Source organism: Sinocyclocheilus grahami, unplaced genomic scaffold, assembly GCF_001515645.1.
Source record: "Sinocyclocheilus grahami isolate Dianchi unplaced genomic scaffold, SAMN03320097.WGS_v1.1 scaffold97.1, whole genome shotgun sequence".
Lineage (NCBI taxonomy): Eukaryota > Metazoa > Chordata > Actinopteri > Cypriniformes > Cyprinidae > Sinocyclocheilus > Sinocyclocheilus grahami.
In genome coordinates this window covers 813,405-828,880 of record NW_015505276.1, presented here as the reverse complement: position 1 = coordinate 828,880, position 15,476 = coordinate 813,405, and the positions used below count along the sequence as shown (strand labels likewise).

General features: G+C 41.2%; 1 protein-coding gene across 3 annotated transcripts in view; it reads left to right on the top strand.

Annotated features, from left to right (window-relative positions):
• LOC107587938 (noelin-2) overlaps positions 1 to 15,476 on the top strand; it is an 81,022-nt gene that overhangs the window by 61,615 nt on the left and 3,931 nt on the right. For all 3 annotated transcript variants that reach the window (XM_016275905.1, XM_016275906.1, XM_016275904.1), the window contains exons 2-5: positions 3,437 to 3,586; positions 6,941 to 7,096; positions 9,775 to 9,994; positions 10,599 to 10,705. In XM_016275905.1, coding sequence (XP_016131391.1) covers positions 3,437 to 3,586; positions 6,941 to 7,096; positions 9,775 to 9,994; positions 10,599 to 10,705 — 633 coding nt within the window. The remainder of the gene's footprint in view (positions 1 to 3,436; positions 3,587 to 6,940; positions 7,097 to 9,774; positions 9,995 to 10,598; positions 10,706 to 15,476) is intronic.

Genomic DNA, 15,476 nt, shown 5'->3' with positions numbered 1-15,476 from the left:
TGTGTGTGTGTTGAGCATCAGCAATTGTATGTGTGTCTGTCTCTCATGCCTTCAGGCTTTGCAAGCACCTTCACCGGAATGAGATGGGAGACTTTATGTGTGTCGTAATCTACTGGGTCAAAAAAAAAAACAGTTTGGTGTATTTTTAGACCTTTAATCTTTAATGTCATTTCATCATGTTTTTGTGTTTTGTTTCTTTTGAGAGAGAGAGAGAGAAAGCTAGGTTGTTACTGAAAATAGGGAGCCAATGCTACCTAAACGAAAATGTGCTCAAGGGGAGAGACAGAGATGAGAATAAATTGGAGAAACGGATACCGAGAGAGAAATGTTCTCAAGCCAGAATTAATCAAAACAACAATCAATTTTTTGCCTGCATCTTCAGATTCAACAAACTGAACAAATTGAAAAGACAAGTGCCATTAGATGGTTCAATTGAATTGTAGCTCCACAACGAATGAATACAGACCTTCAAAGGGATCAAAAATTAGCACGTTACTTGACTAATAAAGAATTCAAGTCGAACCAAACACAACTGACAGTCAAAACGCAAAAATCGAGAAGGCTTGATGGAATCAGAGTTGTTTTTTAAGGGAGCATAGCGCTTCCATTAGAGACGAGCAGAGGATGAAACATGGCTTTGCTGTTTCCCAAAATAAAAATCACTTAAAGTTGTTTTTCCTCAAACAAAATCTCTGTGATGCTTACAGAGAAACTCATCAGAGAAACTCATAAAATGATAAAACTGCACTACAACATAAATGGCAGCAAAATATGTAAATTATCAAGTAGAAAAAAATGTTGTAATTTCAATAAATTGTTATTTCATGATTTCACATCAGCATGTCATCATTCATAAAGCCATAAATTGTTCCGTCAAAATGAAAAACACTGCAGCAATGAATGCAAGTCACTGCAGACATAATAGTATGATTTTCTGTAAAGCTGCTTTGAAACAATGTGTATTGTGAAAAGAGGTATACAAATAAATTTGACTTGAATAACATCCATTGTGATCATTTGTATTTGTGAAACCTGTATACTTTATTGCCTCTGCACCTAAATTTGCAAATCAATTCCTTTTGATTTTGTGAAATTACATTTGCCTGGCAGGCTAATAAAGCATCATTGAATTGAATTGCCGTAATTTGAATTAAATTGAGTGAGCGAGAGAATGAGAGATTGCTCAGGGACGAACAGAGCTGAAGACACAGGAAAAAGGGACAGATGAGAACGATAGGACGGTGAGAAGAGGACAGACTGTGGAGGAAAAGGAGCGATGTGGAGGGAGTGAAAAAGGCAGGGATTGGCAGGAGTGACAGGATGTGACAGTGAGCTCATGGGGCGGCTGCTGCTTTACTCTCCAATCACATAGTCTCTCTGTCCACTCAGTCATTTAATCTGATCGGGGAAGTGTGCGGAGAGAGAGGGTGAAGCGTGAGAGTGAAAAACACAGAAGAGGGTAAGAGAGAATGAAAACGGGAAGGTTAGAGCAGAAGGAGACATTTTATTGCTGCTCCTTTTTCTTGTAAATGCTATTTATCTTTAATGACATCCTCTATTGTTCTTTTACAATCTTGCTTTATTCTTTATTTATTCTTAAAGGATAGTCTTTAAAACATAGAGCTGCTCAATAATGGCTAAACAGTTCATTACAATTAAATATAATTATTAAACATGATTTTTGTCATTTAATTTTTTTTTTTACATTTCATCAGATTTATTGCACTTTCACAAGAGAGAATATCAGCTTGCATGTTTTGCTTGCAGATTTATTCACAGAAAACCACGTGACTGGCTGTATTACACATTTTTTTGAGCAGAATATCTCAATAGAGATTGCTAAACTCCAAATTGTATGCCAGTGTTTTAGCTCATCTGGGCCTTTTCTGTAAAGTAGAGTGTGCATGTGCACATGGTTGCCAGGTTGGGAAGATTAAGTGAACAGAAAACAAAAAAATGCATCGACTTATGGAAAATGCTCTGATTGGGGGTAAACTCTTGAAATCTGGCAACCACAACCATGAAAGCCTGTGGAGGCTTGTTACCGATGCAAGATAACACAAATGCCAAATTAAAATACAGTTCTCAGGATAAATAGCCAGTGGGCAAATGTTGCAGACGATTATGCTTAATAAATCGAGAGAGAAGCAGAAATCGTGATCACGATTGAAATTTATTGTGCAGTGCAGCCACAGTTAAACCTGAAATCACCAGCTTCATAAACATACCTAATTGTGTTCACTACAAGTTAAGCTCAATCAAAGGCATTTGTGTTAATGTTGATTACCACAATCATTAATTTCCACTTGTCCTTCATGGGCTACAGTGAGGCACTTAGTGTAAAATGGAAGTGTAAAATGGGGCCAGTCAGCATACAATAAAATATTTAATAATATAGCTGCAGGAGATAAACAATGATTTTAGTTTAAAAATTGCTTTCTAATTGTGTATTTCCAATTTTACAACTTTGTTGCCAAGCCAACATCATAAACCCAACTGTAAAAATTATTTAAACAGCTTTATAGCTCAATTAATACACATTCTTAACAGAAGAATTAATGTAAGTGCCTATATATAAGGCACTTATGCCTATATATAAGTGCCTATATATATAAGCTTTACATTTCTGTTGTTTGCCAAAATTGTCCCCATTTACTTCAAATAAATACCTCACTATCACCTCTTTTAAAGAAAAGTATGAAAGGTTAATATTCAATATTACTCTACAAATGTTGAGTTTAAATTGTTGCTATTCTATTAATGAAAAGGCAGAAAGGTTTGTGTGAGCTTTAGTTCTACAGTATGGATAGAAACCACTATTGAAGTCAATGGAAAGTCCCCACTATGATGAAAAGCAAACATCTGTGTGTGTGTGTGTGTGTGTGTGTGTGTGTGTGTGTACGCATTTTTGTGACAAATGAGGACATCAATTTGTATAATGCCAAAGGTATGACATAGGTATTACAAGGAGAAGGTGACTTTTCAGGACATTACCCCATGTCCCCACTTTTCAAAACGCTTATAAATCACACAGAATGGAGTGTATTGAAAATCTGAAATAGCACAAAGTCTCCTGTAAGGGGTAGGTTTAGGGGTAGGGTTGGTAAAGGGCAATAGAATATACGGTCTGTACAGTATAAAAACCATTACGCCTATGGGATGTCCCCACTTTTCACAAATGTAAACCTGTGTGTGTCTACATGTGTGCATTTGAGCCTGTACATTGTTTCAAGACATCCATTTCCTGACTCCACCCCCAATAAAAAAGCAGCTTTATCGATCCAAAGCAGCTCTATTTCCTCCAAGTGTCTAAGCTTATCAAAACATCCTCCTCTCACAGATGCCACATTCTATTCTGCTCATGCATTTTGCTCTGTCTCTCCATGCATCTTTCGCTATCTCTCTTTTTCATCTCTCCATGTCTTTCTCTATGCAGGCCCTGTATCCGAGCCCAGAGGAGGGCTGGCAGATCTACAGCTCGGCACAGGACGCAGATGGGAAATGTATCTGCACAGTTGTGGCTCCAGCACAAAACATGTGTAATCGAGACCCACGCAGCAGACAGCTCCGTCAGCTTATGGAGAAGGTGACATTCGTCTCTTGCATGCACAATAACCTAAATAACACACGCTTGTCAAGTGCAAATCCTAGCTGAGTAATATTTTGTACATATATTACATAGTCATTAAACATGGATCCCAAACATTGCATAATACTGTTCCCCATTAGAGAAAGTTTGTGAAAGTACATGATGCAAACAACCGCCTAAAAGAGGACGCGTCCTAAATACTGCTGTGAAATTGGATTCATTCTGCTGAGCCGGTAGGATGTTTTTTTTTTTTTGTACTAATCGTGCTCATTAGACTAAGACCAGGCAAAGAACAACTGAAAAAAAGTGTAAAGTACCTCCTAAATCAGGAAATGGAGCACTCAATGCACAGAGCTTTACTAAAAGCCTCAGATTCACATAAACAGCCTGTTTGAGAGCAGAAAAATTAAAATTTAGCCTCCACATGTGAGTTAATGATGACAGAATGTCTTTCAAACTCTGTGTCATACATTTCTTTCACCCGTGGAACACAAAAGACTCTATTAAACCCTACTGACCACATACAGACTTTGTGTGAAGTAAAAAGGAAAGAGATGGAAAGCCCTGTTAAAAAGATTATCTTAGATTAGCATGCATTTCCATGCTGGTTCAGACTGGATTTTGCTGGCAAGTGGGGATTTTGTGCTGGTCTGTTTGGTGGAACTCAACCTGGTTAACATAGCTGATGAAGCTCGTCAATCAGTTGCAGTATCCAACACACAATATAGCCTCGTTCTTTTCCATATGTAGTGTGAGGGAGAGAATTTGAAATATAAAAAGAGAGAGAGAGATGTTTTGCTACAGAGAAACGGCTGGATATTGAGACTGCTGATATGCACAGTTCAATCGATTGGCAGTTAAATGCAGAGTGTCGGCATAAATAGTGTTAGACTCTCAGCCAGTTGACTGGCCCCCAATTTCCTCCTTCCTCACCAAGCCCTCAGTGGTTTCCAGCCTCATCTGTGAACAGCAACCCATTAAGAACCACACGTCCCCATCAACATCACGCTCACTGAATCAGAGAGCTTTGGAATCACACTACAATGGGAAGCAGCTGTTTGACTAGCTAATGAGCACAGCTGATGGAGGCAGAGATGAAGAGAGAAGCAGCAAAATAGAGGCTGAAATTAAAGCAGTTTGGAGAGGGATTCCTGAGAAGACAAATTTGGGCCTCCAGACAGAGTGAGTCAATAAGGCACATGACTCACAGTCAAGCCAATCTACCACAATATAACTCTGCCTCAAATTCTGCCACAAACTCTGCCTTACAGGAATAGTTCACCCAAAAATGAAAAATCTGCCATCATTTAATGAGCCCTAATGTCGTTTGAAACTGTACACTCTTAAAAATAAAGGTGCTTCAAAAGGTTCTTCAAGCGATGCCATAGAAGAACCATTTTTGGTTCCACAAAGAACCATTCAGTCAAAGGTTCTTTAAAGAACCATCTCTTTCTTACCTTTTCATAATCTGAAGAACCTTCTTTCACCACAAAGAACCTTTTGTGAAACAGAAAGGTTCTTCAGATGTTAAAGGTTCTTTATGGAACCATTTAGACAAAAAGGTTCTTCTATGGCATCGTGAAGCACCTTTATTTTTAAGAGTGTACATTAAGACATTTTGAAGAACACCTCAGCTGTTTTTGTCTGAAAGTCATTGGGGTCCAAAACTTTTAAGCTCCAAAAAGGACACAAGGGTAACAAAATTCTGGTCTTCTGAAGCAATACAATCCCTTAAATTAAAAGATTAAAATGTAAGGCTTTATTCACTCTCAAATTAAATCAAAACAATGATTAACACAAGCGTACACAAACTAAATCAAATAGGAACCGTAAACGTCAACTAACATCAACTTGGTTAAGTCACTTGTCCAGATGTCATTGATGTTTGAAATTTGTCACCATATATGTTGTGAGAGGGAATATAGGATCAATCTGTTTATCATACAAAGTGATAGTGAATTTAAATTTTTGAGTGAACTATCCCTTTAAATCCTACCACAAATGCTATCTTAAATCCTGCCTTGCCCCTCTGTCAGGGTCTAAACAACACCTTATCTACAATCATACGGAAACATAACTCAACCACTCAGACAATAAAATGTGTGTGTGGCTAAGCCAGCAGCTGTGAGGCACTAATGCTCCTGCCTAATAAAACGCAGACTAATGAGGACACCTGGGTCAGTCCTTCTCTGAGAAAGATGTGTTCAGAATTAAACTACCACCACCCAGCCTCTTGTGTGCGCGTGAGAGCGTGTATATGCTCAGTCCTCCTGAGCAGTCAGCGACATGCATGACAAACAATAACTGAATGCAGAGTGAATATGTGATCCCACCTAACCCTTGCCCAAGTCCAAACATCCACAATCCTCCGCGCTAAGTGCGACCATTGGGTCTGACAGCTATGCAGATCAGCTAATTAGACAAGAGACCTCATACACATCAGTGTGGACATGAGGAGAATCCCAGCATGCAATCTGTGTCCTTTTCGATTCTCTTAAGAGCAGGAGGAGGGTGTGTGAATGTCTATTGGCACTTTTCCACTGCATGGTACGACTCTGCCCGGCACGGCTCAGTACAGCACAGCATGGTTCGGCTCGGCACGGTTTGCGTTTCCACTGCAGTTCAGTACCGCTTTAGAGTGAATGATTATTCACATGTGGTTATAGTTGCGCCGCCTCTACTACCACGACTCCTAAAAAAAACTTTTTCATTCTACGTCGCCCCATCAAGCTCTCGCTGGATCCGCTTCTTTGCTATCAACGAGAGGAACGTCTGTTCTTCCGCAACAGACAACAAAACTTTTTGATTGTTAAAAAAAGGTGCGCTCGTTCAAAACGGTTGCGTTCGATCCTTCGCTGGCTGGTTTTTTGTGTTTGTGTCGCAAGTTCAGTGACGCAGGTAGTGACGATTCTCTCCGGCCAATCCGTGATCAGCAGAGTTTACACGTCACGTTTTGGTAACGGTACGGTTCACTTGGAACCCCAACCAAGGTGGTACTAAAAAAAGTACTAGGTACCAGGTACTGTACCCAGTGGAAAACCCCCAAAAAGTGAACCATACCGAGCCGTACCGTGCCATACCATGCAGTGGAAAAGCGCCATATGTGTGTGTATGTGGCCTCTGGGAGTATGTGGGAGTATATTGGAGCTAGTAAGGTGTGTGTGCTGATCAGAAATCACGTTCCCATCGCCTGTGTGTTGATGTGGGCAAGATGCTCAGTGGGTGGTCTGAATATGTAGGATGGCTGATTTGAACTACAACAAATTGAAGGCGTCATACTGTTGTGTCCTCAAAAAAACATGCCCTGATGCATCACACTGTTTTGACTTTGTGTTTTGTGGTATTTAATAGGTTCAGAATATCACTCAATCCATGGAGGTGCTAGATCTGAGGACGTACAGAGACCTGCAGTACGTGAGAGACACAGAGAACCTCATGAAAACAGTGGACGGCAAACTGAAGACTGCCTCTGAAAATCCACGCAGCCTCAACCTCAAGAGTTTTCAGGTACTGAAGCATATCCAGCCCAAAAAAAATGGCTTTAAAAAACAAAGCGAATTAGGTGTGCCCTTTCCTCTCACAACGCCTACCCCCCCCTTTCCATGTTTACTTCAGAGCATTGTCATTGTTATTAAAATATGTTTCAGATTGAGTAGAACAAGGAGAACTTGCAGAGATTTCAGGAAACGATTCTTAGATTATGTAGGGAAGGGGTCAATCAGTCAATAAAAAAGGTAAAAACTAAAAGGATTTTTTTCATTTTTAAAATTAAGAAAAAATCTCAGAACAAATGTACAACTGGCTTGATGCTGGATCTCAAGGATGTCAAAACTACCTGAAACATCTAGAAGGCTATTCTACTGGACATCTGAATACACCATCAATTCAAAGCACCAAAGTGAAGGTTATTGCAACAGTGCTTCTCGGCCTGCAAACCAGTGACAGTCAGCATGGAAGGTGGTTGTGCTAACAAGGTAAAGCCTTTAGCATCAGTCACAAGTGCGCCTCTTGTGGTCAGGGGAGTAAGTTTACTCCATAGCATTTGCCAGCTGGACTCCCTGATTCACCCCCTATCCGGGTCATGGCACCAGTGCAACTCGTTCCGCTTGGCCTGTTCCAAGCAAGGCTCGAACCCGGTGACAGCCAGCATGGGAGGCGGGTGTGCTAACAAAGAAACTGCCTTTAACATCAGTCGAAAGTGCGCCTCTTGTGGTCAGGGGAGTAAGTTTACTCCACAGCCTTTACCAGCTGGACTCCATTAGATTCACCCCCTATCCGGGCCATGGCACCAGTGCAAACAGTTTCGCTTGGCCCGTTCTGAGCAAGGCTTGAACAGACAGCATGGGAGGTGAGCTCGCTAAAAAGGACACTAAAGACTGCAGCCTCTAGCGCCAGTCACTAGTGCGCCTCTTGAGGTCAGGGGAGTGGGTTTTACTGCACAGCCTTTAGCAGCAAGCCTTCAGTACATTACCCTTTGAATAATAATTAGGTAACATGACTGGAGATTGAGCAACATCAGTGCATGCTAAATAGTATTCACATACTGTATTTTTATATAGTGACATCACAACCTGCCCACCTCTAGATGCTCTACTCTAAAACTCTTTCCGCCGCCTCTGCCCCTACATGAAATAGACACTGACACTAACCTTCAATACCTCTGATTTTTGTGTTTAATTGAGACATACCAAAAGGTCCTCTGAGAGAATTCAAATGCACCTCAATTATTAATACCTAAAACTTGGAGCTTGTTTCAGTAATGAGTGTGTGTGCGTGCATACAAAAGGTTATGCTTTTTTTCTTTTTAGCTAGCAGCTGCTTTCCCAAAGGCTAAGATTCAGAGCCGTTTATTATTAAAGCTTTTTATCCCTTGAATACGAGAGTGTGCTTGTAGCCCTGCACGATCTCAGAATAGTAGAAGGACTCACTACCAATATACAGAGGACTTAATGGAAGAGCATGCTTTAAGATGAGTAACATGTAGCCGTCTGCTAAATAGAGTAAAATGGAAGCCACAGACACTCCTCCCAAGGGTATCACTATCATTCAAAACGCACCACCACCACTTACCCATCCACCCCACTCTGCTGCGGTGTGAGTCATCTCACCAAACGCTGCATAGAAAATTATTCCAAAATGTTCCAGAAATCATTCCTCATCAATAGTAGAAGGACTCACTACCAATATACAGAGGACTTAATGGAAGAGCATGCTTTAAGATGAGTAACATGTAGCCGTCTGCTAAATAGAGTAAAATGGAAGCCACAGACACTCCTCCCAAGGGTATCACTATCATTCAAAACGCACCACCACCACTTACCCATCCACCCCACTCTGCTGCGGTGTGAGTCATCTCACCAAACGCTGCATAGAAAATTATTCCAAAATGTTCCAGAAATCATTCCTCATCTATCGATACATGTTCAAAGCCCCCATAACCCCCCCCCCCCACCTTTCTCTATGCTGGAGCTGTGAAAAATTTGCGAGATGTGCCAGTGTTAAAAGCACTATTTCAAAGAGTGGGAGTCTCAAAGCCTGGCTTTATTTCGGTGAGGCTGCTGATGAATGTGGAGAGCTCAAAGTCGCCTATGGCAGGCCGGGAGATTAACGAGACTAAATTTTTGTGTCTCGGAACAGGAAAATGAGATTTATGATGTGGCGCCGCAGGGCTGAGAGCAGCTCCATCACCAGATTTACGATAAACTTTAACAAGGAGGAAACAGCCCCTCCTGTGGTGAGCATGCTTTATTGATACACCTGCTGTTCAGACCCCCTTTATTGATATACCTCAGCCTATGCCAGACCTGCCAGTCCGCATGGCTGCAGTAACTGATTGCCCACAATGAGCTGAGATCAGCCCACAAGTTTAAGCTCTTTCGTATACGCTTGGTCACGCCGAGGTGGAGAGCTGACAGCGCTCTGATGAGTGGGCCTGTGTCACCAAGTCGGACAAGCAGTAGATTGTGAGAAATTGCAAATGCATGAAATCAATATTTGGTTCTCATGTGAGGATGCAATCGGATCCGGGGCAGGAGACCGGTCATGCGAGATGAAATATTGGAGATGAACGTGGTGAATAGTTAATGAGAGCCCATGCAAATTCCCAAACCTCTGTTAGAGGGAGATTAACGTTTCTCATCTTTCCTAACCACCATTTCACACCTTCCTTCTTCCGTTTACCTCAGGAGTTAAAGGACAAGGTTACTCAGCTGCTTCCCCTGCTGCCAGTGCTAGAACAGTACAAGGCAGATGCAAGAATGATCCTTCGCCTGAGGGAGGAGGTGAGGAATCTGTCTCTGGTACTAATGGCAATTCAAGAGGAGATGGGAGCCTATGACTACGAGGAGCTCAGGCAGCGAGTGTTACTGCTGGAGACTCGCCTGCACTCCTGCATGCAGAAACTTGGTAAGACATCTAGCAGCAGTGGGTTTGAGTTGATTTTAATAATCAAGAAAAGGCAGCAACCAATCTATTGACTGTGGACACACAGTATGTGACCTATTACAGCAAGAAAATAGAAATAATTTTTACTTGTTGGATTCTCAGTGCAGGACTCGTTTTACATGATTATTTGTGAAGTTATTTTAGAGCAGCTGCAATAATTTACTTTGGAAATACTTTGGTAATTTAAATGGAAAAGCAAAAGTAAAGTAGACATGTCTGATGGTCGGGAGACCACATTAGATCCAATTAAGTAAAAATGTGCTTGCTGTCCAATTAGATAAGCAATTTAATGTTAGAATGTTAAAAACAGCCAGCTAGCAGGCCTCAAACTGAAACGCCCAAAGTATATTTGGCTGAAAGAATAATTGGCTTTCAGATGCATGATGAGACAAGCTCATATTCTATTTAGGGTGAAACTGATGACTTCACAAGAAACTTCAAAATGATGATATAACAGATATTCGTTCTGCTCCATAAATGTCACTTTTGGCAGTTTAATGCTAACTGGTTCACTGGAGTTCCGCTGAAGCCGCCGTTCATAGTGCCCCCTGTGTTTTATCACCAGGTTGTGGGAAGCTAACTGGCGTCAGTAACCCCATCACCGTCCGCGCTTCAGGGTCAAGGTTCGGCTCCTGGATGACTGACACAATGATCCCCAGCTCCGATAATAGGGTAAGAATGACCGTGCTGCAACACTCTATCACTCTATCACTGCCAATGCTATGATGAGCCGCCTCTCCCACGCACACACACACACACATTGTGACTGAGTCAGTGTTTTGTTACAGTGTAGCTGCTCCTCAGCGGTAAGAGCTGAGTCACTGATGGATGGTTCTTCCACCATTTTTTTCCCTCCCACCCTCTTTTACCTTCTCTATCATGCTCATACTCTCTCTCCCACACTTCATTCTTCTCTCAATCCTTGCATCTCCTGTCAAAGCCACAGTCCTCATATTAATTACTCCATCAGGGGGTTGGGTATTATCAACTTGTTTAGGCAAATGTTTCACCAATCAATGCCAGGTATTACACTAGCAGCCAGAGCCATCGTCAGGGGGAGACACATGGGAATGTGTCCTGGGCCCAGTGATGAAAGGCAGTGTTAACCAATCCTGTTCCTGGAGTCACACCAAAACTACACATTTTCAAACTTATCCTAATCAAGCACACCTGATTCAACTGATCGACTCATTAGAAGAGGCTCCAAGTCCAGAAATGGATGTGTCAGATTAGGGTTGGGTGATATACTGGTAGACACAATTAACTGGTAGAAATTTGTTAACAGGTAGAGATTTTGGACTATGATCTCTATCGCGGTTGCTCACATGATGTTGCTGTGCTGTGTGGTCATGAAAACTTATTACGCTATATGTGCACACTGTTTCTGAGCACTGCCAAAGAGGCGCACGCACGTGAAGAGTGTGTTCATAGAGCACGGGAGAATTTAGTTATTTTGCCACTTTATAGGCCTTGAACTGTTAAATAGACACTTTGAAGTGTCAAAATGTCTGTCTTTGCAAGTATCCTCATAAGCACAGTAGGTCTCAAGTGAAAACAAACAGCTGAGAAAGAAAACACATGTGTAACAGTATTTTGGATCCGGGCAGCTCTTAAAGTGACAGCAGTCTAATATTCTTGCTGTCTGTCATTCATGTTAATAAAACAACAAATGAGAGAATATCTCTCACTGCTCTTGACTAAATCACTTTTGTAACTATATTGTGATATATATTGTTACTGTGAAATAAAATTATTCATATAATGATATAAGAAATAAGCGAGATATCCAAAATGTGTCCTGTCAGTGTGCCTCCAGGAATAGGGTTGGCAAACACTTTATGTTGTAATCTACTCATTGGGTCCATTTGCGAGAGGGCCTACCGAATATTTTCCATGGGCTACATTAGTTTTAGCAACAGCCCTGTCAATCTCAGTGGAGAACAGGGTTGAAGAATTGAATAAATTGGCTCTTTTTATATTAATGATTGTGAAGCTGAAAAGGAACTGGAATGGCAGGTAGAGGAATTTAATTCAAAGACATTCAACACAGGTAATCTATCTACTGTTCCCCCTGTCCAGTCTTAAAATTTCCACTATAAAAGGACTGACATGGAAAGGACAACAAGCAGTGATCATCAATTATTCTGTTTAAAGGGGCAAATCGAAAGCTCATCTTCAATTATACAGTCCTTTATCATTGGCTTTAATGATCACATCACTCGCCAATATCAATCACAGATAAATCACCGCAATCAAGATAATGGTCATATCAATCCGGCAGGCATCTGAGCATTCACTGTCCCTAGATTTACAATGTCACACACACAGCATTGCAGGTTAATGTAGTAAAGATCTGGACTCCAGCATCCAAAGCACAACATATGCCATTCTTCTCAGAAGGAACACAGAGGCGGATGCAGTGTGACCACAGCTCCACTTGCCGATCTACAGGGACTCGTTTAGCCCACAGAGGAAATGCTATACTTAATGTTCCAATTATCCTGCCTGTCCATAAGTCACCTGCTCTCCTCCTCTCCAGTCACCACACAGCCCCACAGTAGCCTAAAAATAAAAATGCACCGCATCTCTCTGTGGAATGAGAAATGGGGGAAGAGGCAGGGAGGGAGACTGCAGGAGGGAGGGAGAAGGAGGAGAGGAGGCAAAAGAAGGCAAAAGCAGGGGAGCGTTAAATCCTCAGAGGGCCTTCATTATGCAGGAGAAAGAACATAATAACCATCCTAAATAAGCTGACTGTCTGAAGTTTTATTACGATGTGTTAATAAAGAGTGCACAGCGCATGGCTTGGTAAAGATGGGGGCACAGCATGGCTGTTGTGTGCCTGATAGATACTATAGACTCATACAGTGACAGCGAGTAAGGAGAAGAGAAGCAGAGAGAGATGGAGAACTGCTAACAAGATTGATTTCCTGTGAATGTGGAGTGGAAAAGGGCAGGGAACAACTGCTGCAGCCGAGTGCAAAGCACATACAGCATCTCCACTCCCACACAAGGAGCAGATCAATAGATTTGACAACACACACACACACCTAGACTGTGCACAGTGAGAGTCACCGCCGGTTACACAGGAAGAAAGGCTCTACTGTCACTCTCTCAAAAGTAAGTCAGGAGATGGCGTCTCTTTTGATGTACTGTACTTTCATCCAGGTATATGCTCTTTCTACTCTATTCTCGGCACAGAAATCTCAGCTTTCATTTCTAACCTGATTCCTCCTTCTACTTACAAAGGGGTCAAAAAGTCCACTAGTGAAAATGCTTCTATTTTGCTTTTTTTTTGTAATTCAAATGTCTTAATATCCTGTATGTGCCCATTTAGCTTAAATGTCACCAGCACTCCAGCTGCATGAATGACAAGTTTATGTAAAACTCGATGATCCTCCAGCATGATTTGAAAATAATCCAAAAAATATCTTTAATGGAAATGGAAACATGAGTGATGAGTATTTTTGTACAAAGGAGTTCACACGGTCATGAAACATTGATTAGTGACTAAGAATTTTTTTTCACATTTGGCTAGACACTTTCATCCAAATTCAGAGTTTGTGTAAACATTTGCTCATTTTTATTTATCTTTTATTTCTATTATATTTTCTATTTAGTTAACATGATTTTTTTATTAGATTTATTTTAACTCGTTTTATTTTTATTTTTCAGAGATTACTAATTTCTGTTTTTCATTTTAGCTTCAGTATTTTAGGGCTGCCAAAGTTAAGCAGTATAATTTTTTTTAAATGTGTTGCATTTCTCAAATTAGGTTAGTTAGTTAGTTATTAGTTAGTTTCAGTTAATTAATTTAAGTTTCTCTGAGTCTAGTTTTTATTTTTATTCTGTTAACAAAAATGTCTTATTTTTTAATGATAATAACACTGCATATAATAATACTGTGGTATATACATATTAGAAATGTGCATCTCCGTTACTGAGGCCGATGTGATACACGATCTCGATTAGGGCTGAACGCGATATGAATAAACGCGATTTTTCAACTGCAGAGGCTGCGATTACACTTGGTCACATGACACGCGAGAGTAAAGAGGTGTGTTGTGTTCGACTTGAAGATCGATCGGTTTATGACATCAAAGTATGGCGAGAGAAAGCATAAGGAGACAGCCGCTCTCTTATAGCTCTCGCAGTACTTGATGACACACACCGATCGGTCTAAGCAGTGCTGCTTCAAGTCGAACACATCTAAGCAGTCTTCAGAGGAAGTATCAAGTTGGCACGCTACAGTGCTGCCTAGTCCGCGGTTTGGGGAACCCCTCCAAAAAACGTGTATTTTACCCCCTGGAACGCGATTTTTACCAGTGGACCCCCCTCGAAACGAGTGCTGCTTCAAGTCGAACACATCTAAGCAGTCTTCAGAGGAAGTATCAAGTTGGCACGCTACAGTGCTGCCTAGTCCGCGGTTTGGGGAACCCCTCCAAAAAACGTGTATTTTACCCCCTGGAACGCGATTTTTACCAGTGGACCCCCCTCGAAACGCGTTTGGGCTAGTTTTGAGTAGCAATTGGGCGGGTTTTGTTGTGAAAACCTGCCAACCCTGGCACGCTAGCAGATATGTTTGAAAGTGTATATAATGAACGTACTTCAAAACGGCACATTGGAATTACTCAAGCAGTAACAGTGTTATGGTGCGTTTCATTACTGAAGACTTCGACCTTAAAGGGGTCATATGATGCTGCTAAAAATAACATTATTTTGTGTATTTGGTGAAATGAAATGTGTTTATGCGGTTTAAGGTTCAAAAAACACATTATTTTCCACATACTATACATTATTGTTTCTCCTCTATGCCCCGCCTTTCTGAAACGCGTCGATTTTTACAAAGCTCATCGGTCTGAAAAAGCGAGGTGTGCTGTGATTGGCCAGCTGTCCAGTGCATTGTGATTGGCCGAATACCTCAGGCATGTGACGGAAATGTTACGCCCCTTACCACATTGTGATGATGCCCTGTCAGGCCGGAGCGATGATTCAAAACCGTGAAAACCCATTAAAAACGAGGCATTCGTTGCTTCCAGTGAGGACATAATTATTGATTATAATGACTTATACTGTCTTTTTACGCGTTGCGTTGCATCGCGCCGCGTAAACATAAAACCATGTCTGCATTTGTGATCGGAGAAATGACAAACAACAAGCCCTACTTTACACTGCCCAAAAAACTCGCTTTAAATATATAAAATATTTAAATATAGAAAACTTACTTACAGTCTTTGAGTCAGAACAGCCGGCATTGCAGTCTACTCTCTCAGGATCAGGAAACGGTCCTCCATAAAATGTGCTGCACACATCTGAATATTTGGGTTGAAGTGTTCTGGAACAGTGTTGTAAATACAACGTAACCACTGATTTCTAGTCATGTCCATTTTTGTAAGGTCAAACAAAGTAGTTTCGCTTTCACAACGAAACACAGCGTCACACACGG